The 21,163-nt window shown below is 61.9% G+C and overlaps 1 protein-coding gene across 7 annotated transcripts in view; it reads left to right on the top strand.

The window, feature by feature from the left end:
- Nucleotides 1-20,912, top strand: part of ATP11A (ATPase phospholipid transporting 11A) — a 55,883-nt gene extending 34,971 nt beyond the window's left edge. For 2 of the 7 annotated variants that reach the window (XM_058670835.1, XM_058670836.1), the window contains exons 13-29: nt 979-1,152; nt 2,627-2,790; nt 3,724-3,795; nt 4,637-4,710; nt 6,194-6,297; nt 7,064-7,245; nt 7,544-7,795; nt 8,106-8,280; nt 9,130-9,232; nt 9,327-9,472; nt 9,765-9,824; nt 10,672-10,799; nt 12,301-12,436; nt 15,530-15,595; nt 15,915-16,018; nt 16,808-16,973; nt 19,576-19,989. In XM_058670835.1, coding sequence (XP_058526818.1) covers nt 979-1,152; nt 2,627-2,790; nt 3,724-3,795; nt 4,637-4,710; nt 6,194-6,297; nt 7,064-7,245; nt 7,544-7,795; nt 8,106-8,280; nt 9,130-9,232; nt 9,327-9,472; nt 9,765-9,824; nt 10,672-10,799; nt 12,301-12,436; nt 15,530-15,595; nt 15,915-16,018; nt 16,808-16,973; nt 19,576-19,653 — 2,184 coding nt within the window. In that variant the 3' untranslated portion in view covers nt 19,654-19,989. Of the gene's footprint in view, nt 1-978; nt 1,153-2,626; nt 2,791-3,723; nt 3,796-4,636; nt 4,711-6,193; nt 6,298-7,063; nt 7,246-7,543; nt 7,796-8,105; nt 8,281-9,129; nt 9,233-9,326; nt 9,473-9,764; nt 9,825-10,671; nt 10,800-12,300; nt 12,437-15,529; nt 15,596-15,914; nt 16,019-16,807; nt 16,974-18,243; nt 18,331-19,575; nt 19,990-20,207 lie in introns of those variants that run through there. The other 5 variants (XM_058670834.1, XM_058670833.1, XM_058670831.1 and 2 more) reach the window with 5 other exon arrangements.
- Nucleotides 20,913-21,163: the final 251 nt, after the last annotated feature.

Genomic DNA, 21,163 nt, shown 5'->3' with positions numbered 1-21,163 from the left:
GGTGGCAAACAGGGTTGAGCTCAGCAGGGCAGGGGTGAGGAGTGGAGGGTGTCACACAGATGGGATAGTGGGAACATCCCTTGGTGTTCTGACAAAAATCCTGAGGACAGGCCACGGTGGAGCTTAGGAGCAGGTGGAGGACCCAGAGTGAGGGGTGCTGTCCACACCGGCCCTGAGCCACCGGAGGCCTCCTCCCTCCCCAGGCCTGTTTGCTTGTGTGAGCAGCTGGTGTGAGCGGTAGCAGGGTGACAGCTGGGGGTGTGGGTCTTCCCAGTGCAGTGTGCATCATCCAGGCCCTCGCTGCTTAGCTGTAGCTGGGCAGGGTGACCACTCAGCTGCTCAGCACCTGCTGTTTTCTGTCGGATCCGGAGGTCCATGGGAAGCAGGGCCACCTGGCAGGTGCCAATCATTGCCCACCATCACGGATGCAGGTGCAGCCCTCCCCAGGGCCACCCTGGGCGGCTGTTGAGCAGACGCCCGGATGGCAGGGATTGGGACTGACTGATCAAGTCGTGTACCTATAGTTCATTTGTTGGAACCAAGCCTTCCACGGAGTGGCAAGTCCTACCACAGGTTTCCCAGAACACGTTCCTGCAAGGCACAGAAAGGGGGGGTGCGGGCTGGGCTCCCCTCTGCTGCCTGACCCTGTGTGCCCTGACTTCACCTCCCACTCACCTGCCTCTCCTAAGACTGGGTGTTGGGGGCAGACTGCCCCCCCATGTCCCATGGCATTGAGGTCCAGGACATCACCAGGAGTCTGTCCTCTCTTGGCCTGGCCTTTGGTCATAGGCCCTTGTGCCGTCCATCTGAATGGAGGAAGCCCCAGCTCCACCAAGAGGTGCCCGGGGGAGCTGGGCTGCATTTTGCTCGGCTCCTGTGAGCTGGGCCCCTCCTGCCTTGCGTCACCTGCCAGATGCGGGGCCAGGGCACAGTGGCTGCTGCCTTCCCACTCATCTCCAAGGTGTGTGCCTCCCGCAGGTGGAGTACGTGTTCACAGACAAGACAGGCACACTCACGGAGAACAATATGGAATTCAAGGAGTGCTGCGTCGAGGGCCATGTCTATGTCCCCCACGTCATCTGCAACGGACAGGTGCTACCCGACTCCTCGGGCATCGACATGATTGATTCCTCCCCCAGTGTCAGCGGCCGGGTGAGTACCTGGCACCCCTCCGGGTGGCGCTGGCTGCAGCTGCAATGCCCACATATGCGACTGTGCGAGCTTCATTCACAAGTAGAGGGATTCCCTGTGGGCTTTGCTGAGAGGCTGTCAGCTGCCTGAGCATGTGCTGTCCTTCAGAGGGAAGCCTGAGAGATCTAGACCGAAAGCTTAGTGAGCACACAGCATGTGTGCAAACCCAGTCAACTCCCACACATAGCACATGCAAACATGCACGCTTACACTCCCACACACCCAGGAGTACATCACACACTTACACTCCCACACGCCCAGGGGAACACCCACACGCTCACACTCCCACACACCCAGGAGTGCATCACACGCTTACACTGCCACACGCCCAGGGGCACACCCACACGTTTACACTCCCACACACCCAGGGGCACACCCACACGTTTACACTCCCACACACCCAGGAGTACATCACACACTTACACTCCCACACGCCCAGGGGAACACCCACACGCTCACACTCCCACACACCCAGGAGTGCATCACACGCTTACACTGCCACACGCCCAGGGGCACACCCACACATTTACACTCCCACACACCCAGGGGCACACCCACACGTTTACACTCCCACACACCCAGGGGCACACCCACACGCTTACACTCCCACACACCCAGGGGCACACCCACACGCTTACACTCCCACACCCAGGGGAATACTCACGCTTACACTGCCACACACCCAGGGGAACACCCACACACTTACACTTCCACACGCCCAGGGGCACACCCACACGTTTACACTCCCACACACCCAGGGGGCACACCCACACGTTTACACTCCCACACACCCAGGGGCACACCCACACGTTTACACTCCCACACACCCAGGGGCACACCCACATGCTTACACTCCCACACACCCAGGGGCACACCCACATGCTTACACTCCCACACCCAGGGGAATACTCACGCTTACACTGCCACACACCCAGGGGAACACCCACACACTTACACTTCCACACACCCAGGGGCACACCTACACACTTACACTCCCACACACCCAGGGGTACACTCATACGCTTACACTCCCACATGCCCAGGGGCACACCCACACACTTACACTTCCACACACCCAGGAGTGCATCACACGCTTACACTTCCACATGCCTGGGGCACACATAGGACACACAGGCGCACAAAACACGCTTCCTCTCCCTTGCACACACTTACACACGGGCCATCGTGGGGTGAGTGTGGCCATCTGCAGGGCCAGGGCACAGGCCACCCGAGCCAGGGAGGCTCAGGAGTATTTGTGCTGACCTGTCTGGCTGCTTGGCATGACACTGTCCCTCTTGGCATCTGCCTCAGCCACCCACAGTTCCTGCCAGGGAGTGCCATCCTCATTTGCTGCGTGAGCTGCCGGGCTGTCCCTGCTCTCCATGGTCACTGCAGGCAGAGGCATGGACATCTGTCCTGGGCTATGCCGTTTCAGGAGCGAGAGGAGTTGTTCTTCCGGGCTCTCTGCCTGTGCCACACTGTCCAGGTGAAGGACGACGACGCTGTGGATGGGCCCAGGAAGTCACCAGACTCGGGGAGGTCCTGCGTGTACATCTCATCCTCACCTGACGAGGTGGCACTGGTGGAGGGTGTGCAGAGGTGTGTGTCACTGTCGGGGCAGGCCTAGTCCAGCAGCCTTGGGGCGTCCATTCCCAACCCCGTGGTAGCTGCGTCTTAGAAGCCACATCCGTGCCCACCTTGGTGCTCATGCCACTGTGCCGCTGGCAATGAGATACGGCGTTCCATTGGTGCCAGGTCTCACTCCGTTCTCCCCTGCCTGGCCCCGTAGTGAGCTAGAGCAAGGCTGGATAGAGGAGAGCAGGGTGTGGCCACTGTCTACACAGTTGTCTTCCTCATGTGTAAGGAAATGCATGCCCTTGGGAGCCATGTGGTCAGGGCGACGCGAGCGCCTCCCGTGGCCTCCTGGCGCTGTGTCGAGTGAGAGCACAGCTCAGCAGGCACCTGAAGGTCTTTGTGTTGGGTGTCCTGCCCGTGTTGGCAGGTGCACTAAGAGCTGGGAGCACTTGCACTGTCAAGCTGGAGCAGAGCTGTGCATCCCATGTGACCCCCAGGGAACCGTGTGTCCTAGGGAACCCCACCTCTCTCTCTCTCAGGGAGCCATGTGCCCCAGGGGACCCCACCTCTCTGGCTGAGGGAGCTGTGTGTCCCAGGGGACCCCCCACGTGGCTGGAGGTGCCTGAGGGCCTTGTCATACCAATGTTGCATCCTGCACAGCACACTGTGACAGACAGACAGTATCCCTGTGGTCAGCTAACATGTTCTAGAAGCTGGTTCTGTAGTTACAGAAGCTGCTGTCTGTGACCACGGCTGAGGCCTACAGCCCCAGTGGGCCCTGGGCTCAAAGCCTGTTCTAAGAGGAGGGACAACCCCACCCCCACCTTGACAGCTTCCCGGCTTCATCATGTGATTCACAACAATGTTTGTCTCGCTGGCTGCATCTCACCATGTGAGAGAGACGCCCTGTCCCTGGGCCGCAAAGCTGGGTGCTGACCTGGCCCCGCTCCTCTGCAGGCTTGGCTTCACGTACCTGAGGCTGAAGGACAACTACATGGAGCTGCTCAACAGGGAGAGTGACATCGAGAGGTGAGCGCTGGCACATGACTGGGACCCACCTTCTTCCCCAGTACAGCCCCTGACAGGCCGTGGAATGTTCTGGAAATGTTTGGCTCTTTCCAGTAACAGCCCAGGAGTGCATGGAATGTTCTGGAAGTCTTTAGCTCTTGCCAGTTACAGCCTCAGGTGTGCTGTGGGATGTTCTGGAAATGTTAGATTGAAATGGAAGCAGGGGGAGCGGGACTCCCACAAGGATGGGACCATTTCCGTTAGCAACACACACTAATGTACGAGAACAAGATCATCTGATAATTTCATCTGTTTCCTCCAAAACTGAGCTCTTGTCTAGGTTTCAGTGCAGGTGCTTTCCAGGTTTCTAGTATGTTGCAGCCTCTGTGAGAGGGCAGTGAGCAGACTTCATGGCCTAGATGCCCGAGTAGGGCCTGCCGCTCAGGCAGCACCCGGCACTGCAGGGCCAGGCTGGCCTTGGCTGCCCCGTCCTGCTCTTGGCAGCCGCACGTCTGGCTCACAGCCCCTCCCAGAGCAGGGAAGTAAGGCCAGGTCAGGGCGGGTGAGGAGTGCAGTGCTGGGCCTCACAGGCACTCACTGGGCTTCATAAGAAACTAAATTAGCTCAGGGATGCCATGGGACTGCTGAGCTATTCTCTCCATTGCCAGTACCACGCAGCCTGGCAAGCGTGTGGGAGGGATCGGAGCCCGGGGCACTGGTCCCAGGATGGGTAGTGTGATGGCGCCAGGGCAGGTGTGCTGTGCCGTGCTCACATTGAGCAGTCCCCGCAGGGCGCCCAACCACAGCCTGTGTCGCAGCATGGGGATGCAGGTGAGAGAGGACTGTCATTTTTCTTTTTCAGGTTCGAGTTGCTGGAAGTTTTGAGTTTCGACTCCGTGAGGAGGCGGATGAGTGTGATTGTGAAATCTGCCCCAGGTAGTTGTCTTCTTGGTACCCTGCGCCATGCCCGGTCATGGCGGTTGCCTTGTCTGGTGGTGAGGTCCAGGCTCCAGGCCCTGAGAGCGTGCGTGCTTCCCGGCTGCCGCCTGGCTGGCAGCCCAGATGCTTTCTCCAAGTTTGTCATGGCACACTGGCTGGGGACTGTGCCTCTTGTCGTGTGTCCCCACCATGTGATGTGGCTCCCATGGGCCCCTGCTCCATGCCGTGGCTTCAGAAAAGGCAACCAGGGTTTGTCAAGTGCCCCTGGTCAGATGGAGGACACGAAGTTGTTGGTCATCAGGTAGCCATGACAGCTTGTCCCCGCTAAGAATAACAAACCTGGAGCTTTGCACTCAAAGCCGTGCACCCAGGACGTCATAACAGGGCACATTGGGTGAGTGCTCTGCCCACGGCCTGGCCCTGCCCTGCCCTGCAGACACCACAAGGGCCGCCTTGACCCTTCTACTGGCTGCAGACACCTCTCCAGATGGCACCTGCTCACTTGCACCCAACACCTGGTTCTTTGCGCAAACACCCAATCATGCAGCCAAGCAGCAGCTCTGTCCAGCGCGCCTTCCTGAGGCCCCAGCTGCCCTCAGTTGTCATCGTCAAGGCTGCCTAGGCCGCCTGAGGAGACTGTGTAGTGTACCCTGGCATTCCCAGCTGCACATGGAAGGCCCCGCCACCCTTTGCAGGTTGAGGGAGAGGTTACAGTCACTACCTTGACCAGGACTCTCCATCCCTGTCCTGGGCACTGCAGGAGTGCTGAGCCTGCTTCTCCCAGCCCCAGTGCAGCTGTCAGCTCCCAGCTTAGAAAAGGAGCAACTTGTACTTCAGCTTGCTGGTCCACCTTGGAGCTCCTGCAAAGCCCCACCTCTGTGGTGGAAGCCCCACCTCTGTGGTGGAAGCCCCGCCTCCTGAGGTAGAAGCCCCACCTCCTGAGGTAGAAGCCCCGCCTCCTGACACAGCCTGCTAGGGCAGCTCATGCCAGGCATGGTTTGTCCCCATGGGTAGTTGCAGGGCCAAAGCACAGTGATGTCTCCACAGCAACCCTTGTCTCTATCTCCTCTCACCCAGGAGGGGGACTGTCACTCTTGGGGACTGAGAGCATGAGGGAACTGCACATGTGTGCATGGGCACCAGCTCAGGGACCGCGTTCAGATCAGTTCCTGACGCCATGATGGCGCACAGGGCGGCCTGGGGCTGTGTGGGAGGGATCTACCTTGACCCTGTGCCTCAGCGCTGTGCCCACAGGAGTTGGCCATGCGCCAGGGCTCCGTCACCCTTCTCACTCGGGACAGGAGGAAGTCGAGTGCGGGGGTTATGGCAGGCGCCGGGGCCGGCTGACTCGTCTCAGCTGGTGCATTCAAGTGCTGCCATGGGCCAGCATCTGATTGCTGGCTTGTTTGTTTTAACGATAGCATAATGTGGAAAATCGACATCCCTGGAGGTGAGTAAATCACACGTAATTGTTGTACAGGAGAAATTTACCTATTCTGCAAAGGAGCAGACTCTTCCATATTTCCGAGAGTTATTGAAGGCAAAGTGGAGCAAATCCGGGCCAGGGTGGAGCGGAATGCAGTGGTGAGTCACGGGGGTGCAGGGTGGGTCCGTGGGAGTGCCCATGGGTGGCCCCATCCTCCGTGTGAGGAAGGAGCCCTGTGGGAGTGTCCGTGGGTGTCCCCGTCCTCCGCGTGAGGAAGGAGCCCTGTGGGAGTGTCCGTGGGTGTCCCCGTCCTCCGCGTGAGGAAGGAGCCCTGTGGGAGTGTCCGTGGGTGTCCCCGTCCTCCGCGTGAGGAAGGAGCCCTGTGGGAGTGTCCGTGGGTGTCCCCGTCCTCCGCGTGAGGAAGCAGCCCTGTGGGAGTGTCCCCGTCCTCCGCGTGAGGAAGGAGCCCTGTGGGAGTGTCCGTGGGTGTCCCCGTCCTCCGCGTGAGGAAGGAGCCCTGTGGGAGTGTCCGTGGGTGTCCCCGTCCTCCGCGTGAGGAAGGAGCCCTGTGGGAGTGTCCGTGGGTGTCCCCGTCCTCCGCGTGAGGAAGCAGCCCTGTGGGAGTGTCCGTGGGTGTCCCCGTCCTCCGCGTGAGGAAGGAGCCCTGTGGGAGTGTCCGTGGATGTCCCCATCCTCTGCGTGAGGAAGGAGCCCTGTGGGAGTGTCCGTGGGTGTCCCCGTCCTCCGTGTGAGGAAGGAGCCCGCACGCTGTGACATTCTGGCCACAGTGGCTGCCTCAATCCCTCAGGATGTCTGTAGCATTCTGAGAGGTTGTGGGAACACACTGGAAGGCTCTGGATTCGCGGCTCTGGGACGCTCCAGCGGGACATCTGAGCAGGGACCCTTCTGCACGTTCTGCTGCAGGAGGGACTGCGGACGCTGTGTGTTGCCTACAAGAGGCTCACCCCGGAAGAGTATGAGGGCGTGTGCAGGCTGCTCCAGGCCGCCAAGGTGGCACTGCAGGACCGGGAGAGGAAGCTGGCGGAAGCCTACGAGCAGATAGAAAGAGACCTGGTTCTGCTTGGGGCCACAGCGGTGGAGGACCGGTAAGATTCCCGGTGACAGGGACAACGCCGAGTGTCGTGGAGATGATGCTGCGTGCTTTGCTGCTTGGTCCCCTGGTTTCTCCCTGATGGGCTAAAACATTTCACCCGCAACAGAGTAGCAGGTCAGGGCCAAACCCCAACTGCCCGGGAAGTAGCCAGCCCCATGGGAGCCCAGGTCCAGCCCTGGCCTTGGTGGGCCCCGAAAGTGGGCCACAGGATCGGGCTCCATGACGATGCTCGTGCCAGCCTGTGCCCTCCGCCGACATCTGCCCGAGGCATTTGGCTTGCACCTTCACAGGCTGCAGGAGAAAGCGGCTGACACCATCGAGGCGCTGCAGAAAGCAGGGATCAAGGTGTGGGTCCTCACGGGGGACAAGATGGAGACGGCGGCCGCCACCTGTTATGCCTGCAAGCTGTTCCGGAGGAACACGCAGCTGCTGGAGCTGACCACCAAGAAGATGGAGGAGCAGAGCCTACATGATGTGCTGTTCGAGCTGAGCAAAACGGTGCTGCGCCACAGCGGCAGCCTCACCAGGGACCCTCTGTCCAGGTGGGCACCCGCCATGGGGCTGAGCACCCTGGCTCCACCTTCTCACCCCACAGCGCGGGACTGATGGGCGGATCAGAGCTGCGGGAGGAGCCAGGAGGCTTTGCTCTTGCAGGGCTGTGTGTGCAGGCAGAGCAAGCCCCATACTAACAAATGCCCCACGTCCTTGGTCCCTGGACACCCGTGTGTGTGTCCTGCTGTGAGAGTGCTTGGGACAGAGGTGTACCCCTGTGTCCCAGACCCCTGCAGGGACCCAGAGCTGCGCAAGGTGTAGTGACTGAGGGCCGTGTGCCCCTCCCGTGTCACCCTACAGCCTCTCCGCGGATGGGCAGGACTACGGGCTGATCATTGACGGGGCAGCGCTGTCCCTGGTGATGAAGCCGCGGGAGGAAGGCAGCAGTGGCAACTACCGCGAGCTCTTCCTGGAGATTTGCCGCAACTGCAGCGCCGTGCTGTGCTGCCGCATGGCGCCCCTGCAGAAGGCTCAGGTCGGCCCCGGCTCTGCCCCACACACCCCTGCCCCGGTCTGTAAAAGTCCGGCGAGTGACCCCTGGAAGGTAGACGCCAAGGCAGGCAAGCTGTCCACCCTGAGCAGAGGCCCTGTCAGCAAGTGCCCATGGCTCAGGAGCCCAGCACCCTCTGTGAGGTGGTGCTCCAGGTGGGAAGTGAAGGCTGGCAGAAGGGCCGCCCACGGGCTCCAGGGCTTTCCGCCTGAGCGCAGTTGCCAGGTGGGCACGCCCTCCTTTCATGCCCAGAGGGATGTCCCTACGACACGCCATCAGAGTCACGCCCCACCAAGCCAGCGTGTGTCCACAGGGACACACCTGAGAGCCCAGGGTCTTGGAGCAGCCTTGTGGAATGTGTGAGGGGTCCTTCCGATGTCCACAAGCCTAGCACAGCCCTCGCTGGCCAGACGGCGGCTCCCAGGGTCCCTGTGTCCAGATTCCCGCTGACTTGGGGGAGCCGCAAGTCACTGCATTGCCCTCACCCTGACAGGGAGCCGCCGACTCCCTCCTGGGGGTCGCTCCTCACCCTGGAGCTACCAGACTTTGTCTGATGTGCATGACAGATGGAAAATTAAAGCACTGTTACACCTCAGCAATATAAACCAGGTTTTTAAGGGGCATTTGCAACAGCTGAGAAGCAGCAGGCTGAACCCCTGCCCGGTGTGTGGGAGCGCTGGTGCTGAGCTCGGCTGGCTTTCTGCTGGATGGGGCCCGCGCAGAGCAGGGAGTGAGGAGCGAGCCGCGCTTGAAGCCGCCGAGCCCCTTGGCCTGCCCGGTGCAGGAGCCTGGAGCGAAGGTGGGGGAGGCAGACTGCCTTTGCTTCCTTTTCAGATTGTGAAGTTAATCAAATTTTCAAAAGAGCACCCCATCACCTTAGCCATCGGTGACGGCGCGAATGATGTCAGCATGATCCTGGAGGCCCACGTGGGTATAGGTGAGCCATTCGCCCACCCAGCCACCTCCATGCAGCACAGCCTGGTGGTCACTGGTCCCCTCGAACCCACAGCCCGTTGGGACCCCCATTCCAGGTGTGATTGGGAAGGAAGGCCGCCAGGCCGCCAGGAACAGTGACTACGCGATCCCCAAGTTCAAGCACCTCAAGAAGATGCTGCTGGTCCACGGACACTTCTACTACATCCGCATCTCGGAGCTTGTACAGTACTTCTTCTACAAGGTACGGATACGGGGGCCGGCCCCCCAGGGGAGGGACCCGCTGGGCTCGCGTCCCGGAACCCCAGGGGAGAGTACGCCCCCCACAGCACCACCCTGCACAGGCCGTGCTTGAGACCTGGCGTGCCTGTGCAATTCTGCGCTCGCTCTGGGCCACATCTCCCTGAGAGCAGCTGCCCCATCTCGACCCTGGCGCAGCCCCCACGGCTCAGTCAGTCCAGCTGAGGCCACTCCCCAGGGCTGGGGCGCCACCCGGGGTGGAGCCTCGTGAGCTCACATTGGCCCTTGTTTTTCAGAACGTCTGTTTCATCTTCCCTCAGTTTCTGTATCAGTTCTTCTGTGGCTTTTCGCAGCAGGTGAGTCTGGGGCTGGCTCCACATACAGACCTGTAAATGAACCCTGGGGGCAGCCAGCAGGGTGCGGCTGAGGGTGCAGCCCCAAGATGTCTGTCAGACATGGGCTGAAGGATGGCAAAACCAGGAGCCCACCTCCCCAGGGCCGGCAGCACCCTGTAGGGTTCCTGCCCCTAGAGCTCCTGGAACACCGTGGGTCTCACAGAGCAGGCACGGCAGAGATAGGGGTGCCCTCGCAGGCAGTGCTGACCTGACCAGCCTCAGCCAGCCGGGCCAGGATGCACAGGTTGCCAGGTCGCTCAGTAGATGTGAAATCAGGGCTGTATTCTGCACCTGTCCGTGGCACTGTGGGAACTAAACCACTCCTTAATGGCAGCCTCAAAACTGCATGTGGGGCGAGGGTGCTGTCTCCCTCCCCGTGTGATCCTGTGCTCTCCCTGCACCCTGTAGGTGCTGTCTCCTCTGACCCCGTGTGATCCTGTGCTCTCCCTGCACCCTGTAGGTGCTGTCTCCTCTGACCCCGTGTGATCCTGTGCTCTCCCTGCACCCTGTAGGTGCTGTCTCCCTCCCCGTGTGATCCTGTGCTCTCCCTGCACCCTGTAGGTGCTGTCTCCCTCCCCGTGTGATCCTGTGCTCTCCCTGCACCCTGTAGGTGCTGTCTCCCTCCCCGTGTGATCCTGTGCTCTCCCTGCACCCTGTAGGTGCTGTCTCCTCTGACCCCGTGTGATCCTGTGCTCTCCCTGCACCCTGTAGGTGCTGTCTCCTCTGACCCCGTGTGATCCTGTGCTCTCCCTGCACCCTGTAGGTGCTGTCTCCTCTGACCCCGTGTGATCCTGTGCTCTCCCTGCAGACCCTGTACGACACTGCATATCTGACCCTGTACAACATCACCTTCACGTCGCTCCCCATCCTCCTCTACAGCCTCATGGAGCAACATGTCAGCGCTGATGCCCTCAAGAGGGACCCGACGCTCTACAGGTGAGTGTGTGTGCACGCATTGCACAGGCTTTCCCTAGCTGTGGTTGTCGCTCTCACTGTCCTCACGGCTGGTCTCCATAGCTGGCCTCTGTGTCTGCCTTCACGGCTCTCCTTCGTGGCTGGCCTCATGGCTGACCTCACAGCTGGCCTCCATGGCTGCTTTCACGGCTTTCCTTCTTGGCTGTCCTTCGTGACTAGCCTCCGTGGCTGACCTCAGGGCTGTCCCCCGTGGCTGTCCCCCGTGACTGGCCTCCATGGCTGTCCTCAGGGCTGTCCCCCGTGGCTGACCTCAGGGCTGTCCCCCGTGGCTGACCTCAGGGCTGTCCCCCGTGGCTGCCTTCACGGCTGCCCTCAGGACTGGCCTCCGTGGCTGTCCCCCGTGGCTGTCCTCAGGGCTGTCCCCCGTGGCTGTCCTCAGGGCTGTCCCCCGTGGCTGACCTCAGGGCTGTCCCCCGTGACTGTCCTCAGGGCTGTCCCCCATGGCTGGCCTCAGGGCTGTCCCCCGTGGCTGTGGGGTTTGAGCCCAGAGTTGTTCTCTGAGAGGTGCTGGAGGACAGTGGCAGGACAGGCAGTGCAGGGTGTGGTCAGGAGCGCAGAGCACACGGCTCGTCAGTGCACATGCTGTCTGACACATGTATACAGGAGTCCCGCTGAGCGTCCCCTGGGGAGCTGACGGGTGTCCGCAGCCCTGGCAGCATCATGGCAACTTGAAGCCTCCAGTGGCCCGTGGACCCTCGTCTCGCCCCTAGCTAACTGACATAACCACTGGGCAGATATCCATGTATGGCAGAGTGAGGTCACAGTTGGCCATGGGCAAGGAGAGGCCACGAGTCTGTGGAGAGCATTATTGGGTGGCGTGTGCCACACCTGAGGCCCCAGGAAGGTGCCACACCTGAGGTCCTAAGAGGGCACCCTGCCCCAAGCACCTGTGGGTGGGTGTGCCTCACCTGCAGCCCCAGGAGGGGCGCTGTTCCCAGAGTGCCCATGGGTGAATGTGCCTGTGGCCCCAGGAGGGCACCCTGCCCGGAGTGCCCGTGGGTGTGCCGTGCCCGTGGCCCCAGGAGGGCGCCATGCCCGGAGCACCCGTGGGTGGGTGTGCCATGTCCATGGCCCCAGGAGGGCGCCATGCCCGGAGCACCCGTGGGTGGGTGTGCCTGTGGCCCCAGGAGGGCACCCTGCCCGGAGCACCCGTGGGTGGGTGTGCCATGTCCATGGCCCCAGGAGGGCGCCATGCCCGGAGTACCCGTGGGTGGGTGTGCCTATGGCCCCAGGAGGGCACCCTGCCCGGAGCACCCGTGGGTTGGTGTGCCATGCCCATGGCCCCAGGAGGGCACCCTGCCTGGAGCACCCGTGGGTGGGTGTGCCATGCCCATGGCCCCAGGAGGGCACCCTGCCCAGAGCACCCGTGGGTGGGTGTGCCCGTGCCCGTGGTCCCGGGAGGATGCCCTGCCCGGAGCACCATGGCAGCTGCGCCAGCACCCGACACACCCTTGCCTGGCAGGGACATTGCCAAGAACGCACTGCTGCGCTGGAGAGTGTTCATCTACTGGACCTTCCTGGGAGTCTTCGATGCACTGGTGTTTTTCTTCGGTGCTTACTTCATGTTTGAGAACACAACAGTGACCAGCAATGGGCAGGTCAGTACGCAGATGGTCTTGACCACGCAGCTCCTTTCAGATGCGTCCCACACTGTCTGAGTGGTTATGCCACAGCCATGGGCCCTGCAGCCCACAGCGCCCCAGCGTTAGGGTGCGTGCTGGCTCTACGTCCCTGTCAGTGCGCCCACAGCCAGGCCTCTGTAGCTTCCGCCCATGGCTCAGGTGTACACCAAGGCTTTCCCGACGTGCAGGTGAGCCTCCTGTCTAGCGCAGTGTCTTCTCTTGAGTCCCGAACCCTTTGCTGTGAGCAGGTGTGTGGGGTTATGGGGCGTCAGCCCTCTGCTCGCTGGTGTGATTTCCGGGGGTGTGTTTTATTTGTTTCTCGCTTTTTTCTTTTTGCCGTTTGCCTCCTCCCACCCTCAGATCCTGACGAGCGGCACACACCTGGTAAGATGGCCGCAGCCTTGTCTGTGTGTCTTTGGAGTGCCTTAGAAGTGAAATATTTCTCAAAAATATTTTTGAACGTGACTGCTCCTGTGTGCTTTGTCGGTAGAGACACCATTAGCCACCCTGCTTTCCCTCGGCACCCCACGTGCCCTGACCTGGCCCCTGGTGTCTGTCCTCTGGGTCTGTGTTGGGCACGGTCATGTACGGAATGTGTTGCTGTGGACCTGGCAGCATGGGATGCCCCAGGGAACTGGGCCAAGGGGCTTGGGGATGTGCTCAGGGGACATGGCTGTTCCTCACTGAAGTGTCACAGCGTCCACTACCAACCTCAGATGACGCCAGCTTGGCAGCTGGTGGGGCAGCCTAGATGCAGAAATACTGGGGGTCTCATGGCCCCATAGGTGCCCACCCACACCCCATCACATGCGGGGACACTGCCGGAAGACACAGTCACTCTCTTAGCCAGTTAGGCTGGCCTGGAGAATCTTCCAGATGTGACCATGGTTTTCTAGAACTTTCCCTCTGTCATCTGTTTTAACTGGGTGAAGGGGAACAGGGCTGCCATTGGCTGAGGTTCTGGATGGGCAGTGTGCGAGCGCCTGCCTCCATGTGCTGGGGAGGGTGACAGTGGTCACCACATGCCCCCTCACTTCCACACCATGTCCAACCCATGATAGCAGCCTCTCTGACTGCATTGTTTCCACTGAAATCTGGGAGCAAGTGCAGATTCAATGGGGGCACGGGGCAGGGAGTGCAGGGGCAGGAGGTGTGAGGACACCAGGTGCCTGCAGGTGCTGCACCCTCCAGGGTGTGCTGTGCTGAGTCCTCCTGCCCTGCCCGCAGCCTCCAGGGTGTGCTGTGCTGAGTCTTCCTGCCCTGCCCGCAGCCTCCAGGGTGTGCTGTGCTGAGTCCTCCTGCCCTGCCCGCAGCCTCCAGGACTCAGGACACAGCTCACGGAGCTGTCTTGGTTGAAGTCGTCCTTGGAGGCAGCTGTGCCTGAGCAGGCGGCAGGTTCAGGGGAACAGGATTACATTTGAACATTGGTGTGCTGAGGACTTGAACTTGAGGCTGTGCAGGTCCTAGGTGCCACATAGACGTTCACAGGTTCTTCTCAGCAGGAAACTCCCTATGAGAATGAGGGAGAGGAGGCATACGCTAAGACTCAGCTATCAGTGCTGGGATTGCCCCTGCTTGGGGGTCCCTGGGATGCTGTGTCCCCCACCCAGCTGTGGTCTGAAGCAGGAGGTGACAAATGTCACAAAGTTGTCTCTGCCGTCTGGGACGCCTCGCACGTGCAGCATGCAGTCCCAGGCTGAGCTTGAGTAGGTCTAGGATCACCAGGAAGCAGGGTCCCGGGGGCTGTGCTACCAGCCCCAGAGGCCACGGCCCAGGCTCCAAATGAGCTTCTCCAAGACGACGGACCCCTGGGCAGTCTCCCGAGCAGCCGCTGTCCTGCCATGTCTTCCTGTCCATCTGTGTCAGTCGCTGGCTTGGGGCTCCAAAGGGCGACTCCTCAACCGCTCCATGTGGTTGGGATGAGTCCAGGAGGTCACCAGGCCGCCTCGCAGGTGGGGTTTGCTGCTCTGGATCTGTTCCGTCACTGTTATCACTCAAGGCGTCTCCTGAGTCCCCAGAGGAATGCCCTAGCAAAGCTGGAGATGGCTGTCACCCATGGCCATTCCTGTGTGAGGATTGATGTTGGGGCATCAGACAGCGGCACTGCCAAGTCTGTGTCCCAAAGCCCCAGCCAGCCAACCACACTGGGCAGGTGTCCCAAGTGTGTCACATGGTGGGCGGGGTCCTGTGTGTCACATGGTGGGCAGGGTGCTGTGTGTGTCACGTTGTAGGTGGGGTCCTGTGTGTGTCACATGGTGGATGGAGTCCCGAGTGTCACACGGTGGGTGGGGTCCTGTGTGTGTCACGTTGTAGGCAGGGTCCTGTGTGTGTCACACAGTGGATGAGGTCCTGTGTATGTCACATGGTGGATGGGGTCCTTTGTGTGTCACATGGTGGAGTGGACGAGGTCCTGTGTGTGTCACGTTGTAGGTGGGGTCCTGTGTATGTCACATGGTGGATGGGGTCCCAAGTGTCACATGATGGGCAGGGTCCTGTGTGTGTCACAGTGGACGAGGCCCTGGGTATGTCATATGGTGGGTGGGGTCCTGTGTGTGTCACATGGTGGGTGGGGTTCTGTGTGTGTCACACAGTGGACGAGGTCCTGTGTGTGTCGCGTTGTAGGCGGGGTCCTGAGTGTATCACATGGTGGGCAGGGTCCCGAGTGTCACTTGATGGGCAGGGTTCAGTGTGTGTCACGTGGTGGGTGGTGTCCTGTGTGTGTCACGTTGTAGGCGGGGTCCTGTGTGTGTCACACAGTGGATGAGGTCCTGTGTGTGTCACGTTGTAGGCAGGGTCCTGAGTGTGTCACATGGTGGATGGAGTCCCGAGCGTCACACGGTGGGTGGGGTCCTGTGTGTCATGGGTAGGCAAGGTCCTGTGAAGCAAGGAAACATTGTAAAATGTCCAGTGGTGACATCCGGGGCAGCGAGCGGCTGCACTGTGCTCTGGGGGCTGAGGGCTGCCTGTTTGCTCAGGGACCAGCAAGGCCTTCTTACTGTTGGGGTCAGGAGGCACGAGGTGTGAGTGGACAGCGGCAGTGACCATTGTGCCCTGGCCACTTCCCTTCAGATCTTTGGGAATTGGAGCTTCGGGACACTGGTATTCACGGTGATGGTGTTCACAGTGACGCTTAAGGTGAGTGTGGCCCACCCACCCCTGACGCCCTGTGGCCGTGGCGCCCCACGCACCCCTGAGCCCTGCGGCCATGGGTCCCGTTCCACACCCCTGATGCCCTGCGGCCGTGTGCCCACCACGCACCCCTGAGCCCTGCGGCCGTGTGCCCTGTCCCACTCACCCCTGAGCCCTGCGGCTGTGTGCCCCATCCCATCCTTCTGAGCCCCTGCAACCGTGGGCCCCGTCCCACACCCCTGCACCTCTGCGGCCCTGTGCCCTGTCCCACACCCCTGATCCACTATGGCCATGCACCCTACCCCATGAGCCCCTTCCCTCACAGCTGGCACTGGACACACACTACTGGACCTGGGCCAACCACTTCGTCATCTGGGGCTCGCTGCTCTTCTACGTGGTCTTCTCCCTACTCTGGGGTGGGATTCTCTGGTAGGCATGGGTTCTGCAGCCTTGGGAGATGTGGGAGGGCACTCTGGGCACCTGTTGCATGCCGTGTGGGTGCCAGACTGTGACTGTCTGTCTTGCTGCCCCTGAGGGCACGTTGGGCAGAAAAGGCCTCCATCAACCTTGGGCTGACCCTGTGGCTCATGGGAGCTGCAGAGGAAGGAGCCGCTGGGGAGCTGGGTAAGGAGGCCTGACCTCCAGCCGTCACTCCCCCCAAGGTGACACAGACACCTCAATTGTCCCCAGGCGTGGTCCCTGCCCTGGCATCTTCCGGGTCATACTGATGCCCTCCTGTGGACAGGGCTGCCTGAGCTAGGCCAGACTAGCACAGGCCCATCCCTGCAAGCTGGCCTGCCTGGTCCAGGCCATCTAGACCTGACAGTTTGCTCAGCTACTGCCCCCTGGTAGCCACAGGCCACGCGGCAGGGTCTGGAGCCCCAGTGGTGCAGAGGAAGCCCAGTGGCTGTCAGCTATTCAGGGCCCAACTCTGCTGGTCCCTGCTATGGTGCCATCTGAAATACTGATTTGCAACAGGATGTCAGCTGGTGCTGTGTGACTGGCAGTACTGGACAGGCCCTGTGTGTCCCCTGCCGGCAGCCACTGGCCAGGCTATGACCCCTTTGGTGCTCCAGCCTCTGGTCCCGCTGGGCCACCTTTCTCTGCCTGCGTATTGTCCTGCTGTCCAGCCAGTGACCTCTGAGTGGACATGCCCCGGGACACGCAGACACGCTGGGAACGGCTGCTAAGAGGCTGCTGCTGCCCTACTGCCCACAGGCCATTCCTCAGCTACCAGAGGATGTACTACGTGTTTCTGTACATGCTGTCCAGCGGGCCTGCCTGGCTGGCCATCCTGCTGCTCATCACGGTGAGCCTGCTGCCTGACGTCCTGAAGAAGGTGCTGTGCCGGCAGCTGTGGCCCACAGCGACGGAGCGGGTCCAGGTACAGCGCCACCCAGGGCTGAGTGGGGAGGGCTGGCTGGCCACGTCTCGGGGTGGAGGATGGATACACAACCCAGTCTTCACAAAGGACACCGCTTCCTTTCCACACTCCCACGGGTGGTGGGCAACTAGGGCCTGCGTCTTCCAGCACAGGAGTGGCCGTGGTTCTGGCCTCCGCTCAGCAGGCCCCGGTGGAGACAGCTGACCCCACCAGCTCTCCCACCCCAGGAACATGACTATTCGTTCAGCTTCTCCTGTAGAAGGGATGAGGCAAGCCCAGGCCCAAACTGACCTCTTGGCCCAGTCCCCAAGCAGTGTGGCCAGGTTTGGAGCAGAGAAGAGAAACTACTGCGTTGGGGTCCGTGTGGCCACACCTAGTAAGTCTGGCAGTCGAAGCTGCGCCTGGTCCTATAGCTCAGATCACGCTCGTGCCGAGGGCACGTGGCCGGCCTAAGGCCACCTGCTCTCGGACCGCTCCTGTGCCTCCTGCGTGGTGGTGACATCCCAGGACTGAGACAGCCCTGCTGCTCACAAGCACACTGCTCACAAGCATGGTGTGCCAGAGCCAGAGCTCCCCGGGCGGGGGAGTCAGGTGCTATGGCTCCTGCGGGGCAGCGGCCCTCGGGAGACACTGCCCATGGCTCTGCAGGGCAGCTTCGGGAAGCCTGCGTGCTTCCGAGCACGTCTAGTGTGGGCAACACAGTCGACCTGCGTGCTGTGGCAGCGTCGTGCGCAGGGCAAGCTGAGCAGAGTGGGGGCATGCCGCCGGGTCCAAAGTCTGCTGGAAGGCAGACGCACTTGAGTAGGTGGAGCTCAGGTCTGCGGGCCACGAGGACCTCACCACGAGGACTCTGGGCAGGGTTTATGGAGCGCTGGACTCCTTCCTGCGGGAGGCGGTGTCATGTTCTGGTGGGTGGGCCCACCTGCAGGAACGTTCTGGAAACACCAATGCAAGAGGCTAGGGGGACCTCCTTTCTCTGCCTCCAGTGTCGAGGGCCCTGCTGCTCTCAGTCTCCGTGAGCCCGAGCAGGCTCTGTTGAACCCAAGCCGAGGGCGGCTACGCGGCAGGCAGCAGGGCGGACAGGGCCATCCCCAGAAAGCCGGGCCCCGGTCTCTGACCGCAGTCACGTGCCTGGAGCATGCTGACCTCTAACCGACTTACCACCTTCTCTCGTTTCTCTCCCTGCCTCCCCCTTGCCTTCCGACCTGCTCTGCCTAAATACCCTGCCCTGTGCACACGTCGGTGCGCGGCCGCGGCCGGGGACTGGCAGACTAAGCACCAGTGCCTTCCTGCCGAGCGGCCCACCGTCTTTATGCTCTCTCAGACCTCCAGCAGTCTGAGTTTCTGATGGAACAAGGTGATGTCCCTCTGCCCCTCTCCTCTGGGACGGTGGTGGCTGTGCCCCTTCTGTGCTGTGTGCTCACAGCCTCCGTCCCCAGAGACCGTGGCGGGCACTGTCCCCTACGTTCCTCTCTCGGGGTGCACCAGAGGGTCAGCCCTGGCGCCTGGGCGGGCCTCGCCACATGCACACCACATATGTCCTCGGCTCTGCTCGTACCATGCACGTGACGGCCTGGGTACCTGCGGCACGCGGGCTGTGGGGCCCAAGCAGAGTTGATCTGGCGCTGCCTTCTCCCAGCCCCCACGCACCCGTGAGCCACCGCAGCTGGCAGAGCCAGGGGCCTGGGACCTCAGCACACGGCTGGGCAGACATTTGGCTGAGACCTGGGTGTTTCAGGCATTGACAGTGGCATAGAGCTGAAGCGGGGCTGAGCCTGCCCATGGTGCCCGCTGGGTGCCCCATGCGGAAGCATGCCATGCTGAGCAGCGGCCGGCACCTTGAGCACGTGCCTGCCTTTGGGGCCCACTGAGCTGCCTGCCTAACTAGCAGTGCCCCAGGAAGGCATGTGGCCTTTTAAAGGAATCAAGGCTGCCACTTCCTGTTAGGCCTGAGCCTGCTGGAGAAAGTTACTTAGTTTCACCCACACTGCTCATACACCCGCAGCAGGAGGTACCTTCCCGGCTGTGGCCCCCGCCTGGGTTGTGCTGGGAGAAGGTGGCCCAGTAGGGCAGGGCTCCTGGCCAAGATGTCACAAGCACCCACGCACGCCCACACAGGTGGCACCCCGCACCCTCGGTGAGCATAGGGCCACTGGTACACGGCAAGGCTTTGGAGGAACGACACAGCTTCCCTCGCGGGGCGGGTCTGAGTTCCCTTGTTCCCATAAAGACGCTGTGCGTGTTGCATGGGCCTTGTGTGTGACACTAACGTGCCCTGCCACTGTCTGTACGCCTGTCTGTCTGGCGTCGCCCCATCACTCGCCTGTGATGGGGCAGCTCCCGCTCCCCCCACCCTCCTCCTCCTCCACGCTGGACCTCGTCCTGTCCAAACCTGTCCTTCTCCAGCTGCCCTCTCCCGTCCCCAGGGCACTGGTCAGACTGGGCCCAGGACACATGCCCCTCCTGGGGTGCGCAGCTCCCTGCCGCCATGTCCGGAGCATGGCCCTCGGGGGCAGCAGCGGCCAGGCCTGGGGCAGCTGTGGGGCAGCAGCCCCCGCCCCTGCCAAGGGCACCGTCTCAGTGTTCTTCCTCGCCCCTGCAGAAGCGTGCGGAGCGCAAGGTGCCGGGCGGCGACAGGCCCCTGCTGAAGGACCTCCTCCCGCGGCCGAAGCGCCGTTAGCCCGATGCTAGGTAACGCTGTGGCCGCGCCCACTGGGCACTAGGCCAGTGTGCTGTGGCTTTCACACCGCACCTTCTTCCTCCAAAGTTTTGCTGTGTCTGTGCCGTCTTGGGAGCCGAGGCTCACGTGGAGAGAAGCACCCCTTGCCCACACGCACGCACTTGCTGTGCCAGGTAAGTGCCTGGCTGAGGGAGCTCCCTGCATGCCCTACCTGAAGGCTGGCCAGCCCCAGAGGACGCAGCCCACGGCCCTCAGGTACTCAGGGCACGGCAGCAGTTGTCCTCATCACTGCCCTGGGCCCCGGGGCTGGACAAGCCGGCTGGCACTCAGTGGAGCCCTGGGCCGTGTCCTGCCTGGCTAAGCCGGATGGTGTCGTGTGTGCGGGCCTCTGCCCCAGCCTCACTGGCTGGTCAGTGTGGACTAACAGGTCCCATGCCAGCTGTGATCAGTGGGATGTGGCCTGTGCCCCACAGGGGGTGGCTCACGTGGGGGAAGCAGGAAGGGGCTCCCACGGAGGTGCCCAGGACTGAGGCATGACCTGGTTCTCTCGGCAGAGCGTGCCGTGTGGGCTTGGTGTCCCTGGATTCGTCCCCTGGCCTCTGCGCAGCCCTGGTACCCTGGCCGCCCGCACGATGCAGGAGCCGTGAGGAATGGACACTCCAGCGCACCTGGGCTCAGACCTGTGGCGCCAGGCGTCTGGGCGGAAGTTGCCGTGTGATGACTGTCACTCCTGAGCATCCATGTGGGCCCCAGTGCCCAGGAGCCGAGGGAGGGGTCATGGGGTGTGCTTGGACACACTGCAGACTGGACAGCACTGCTGGCGTCTCCTACACTGGAGCAGAGAATGGACAGCCTGTGCGCACTGTAGCCGTGACGCGGGCTGTGCCAGGAATTCTGTGAGGAGCAGAGCGCTTGGGGAAGGTGGCTGCGCAGCCAGCTGCTGGCTGGGCGCCTCCCTTGCCGCATCTCCCTCATCCCAGCATCCCTGGGGACCACAGGGGCCTGGGCTCTGCACTAGCTCTCACAGACGTGGCCACATCAGGCTGAGTGACCTGTGTCCACTCCCCCAGACCCACGGCTGGCCTAAGCGTCCCCACCCCGCCCCCTAGGGAAAGGGTCCCTCACAGGGCAGGCCCAGCTGTTTGCCACACACACTGGCCGTGCGCTTGGGGTTCTCACCTCCCTGTCCCTGTGGACTGGGGCTGAGCCCCTGCCAGGGCGCGGGGTACCCTCAGTCACCATCAGGGAAGTGTTTGTCGCATGGGCTGTGAGGGGGGCGGCTGGGGTTCCTTGTCCTGGCCAGGGGACAAGGCCATTCTCTGTGCCACACAGGCAGGCCCTGTGCTGGCTCTGCCCCCACCCCATCTCAGGTGACCTGCCTGACGTGGTCAGCTGGTCCTGAGGGAGTGATGTGGTCCCAGGGTCCCCAGCACCTTGGCCCTTGGCTGGCTGCCTGGGTGTCATAGCTGTGTGAGAGGGGACCCCGGAGAGCAAGGCCAGGACTGAGCAG

This window comes from Ochotona princeps, chromosome 12 (assembly GCF_030435755.1).
Source record: "Ochotona princeps isolate mOchPri1 chromosome 12, mOchPri1.hap1, whole genome shotgun sequence".
Classification (NCBI taxonomy): Eukaryota; Metazoa; Chordata; class Mammalia; order Lagomorpha; family Ochotonidae; genus Ochotona; species Ochotona princeps.
This window is presented reverse-complemented; position numbering and strand designations above follow the sequence as displayed.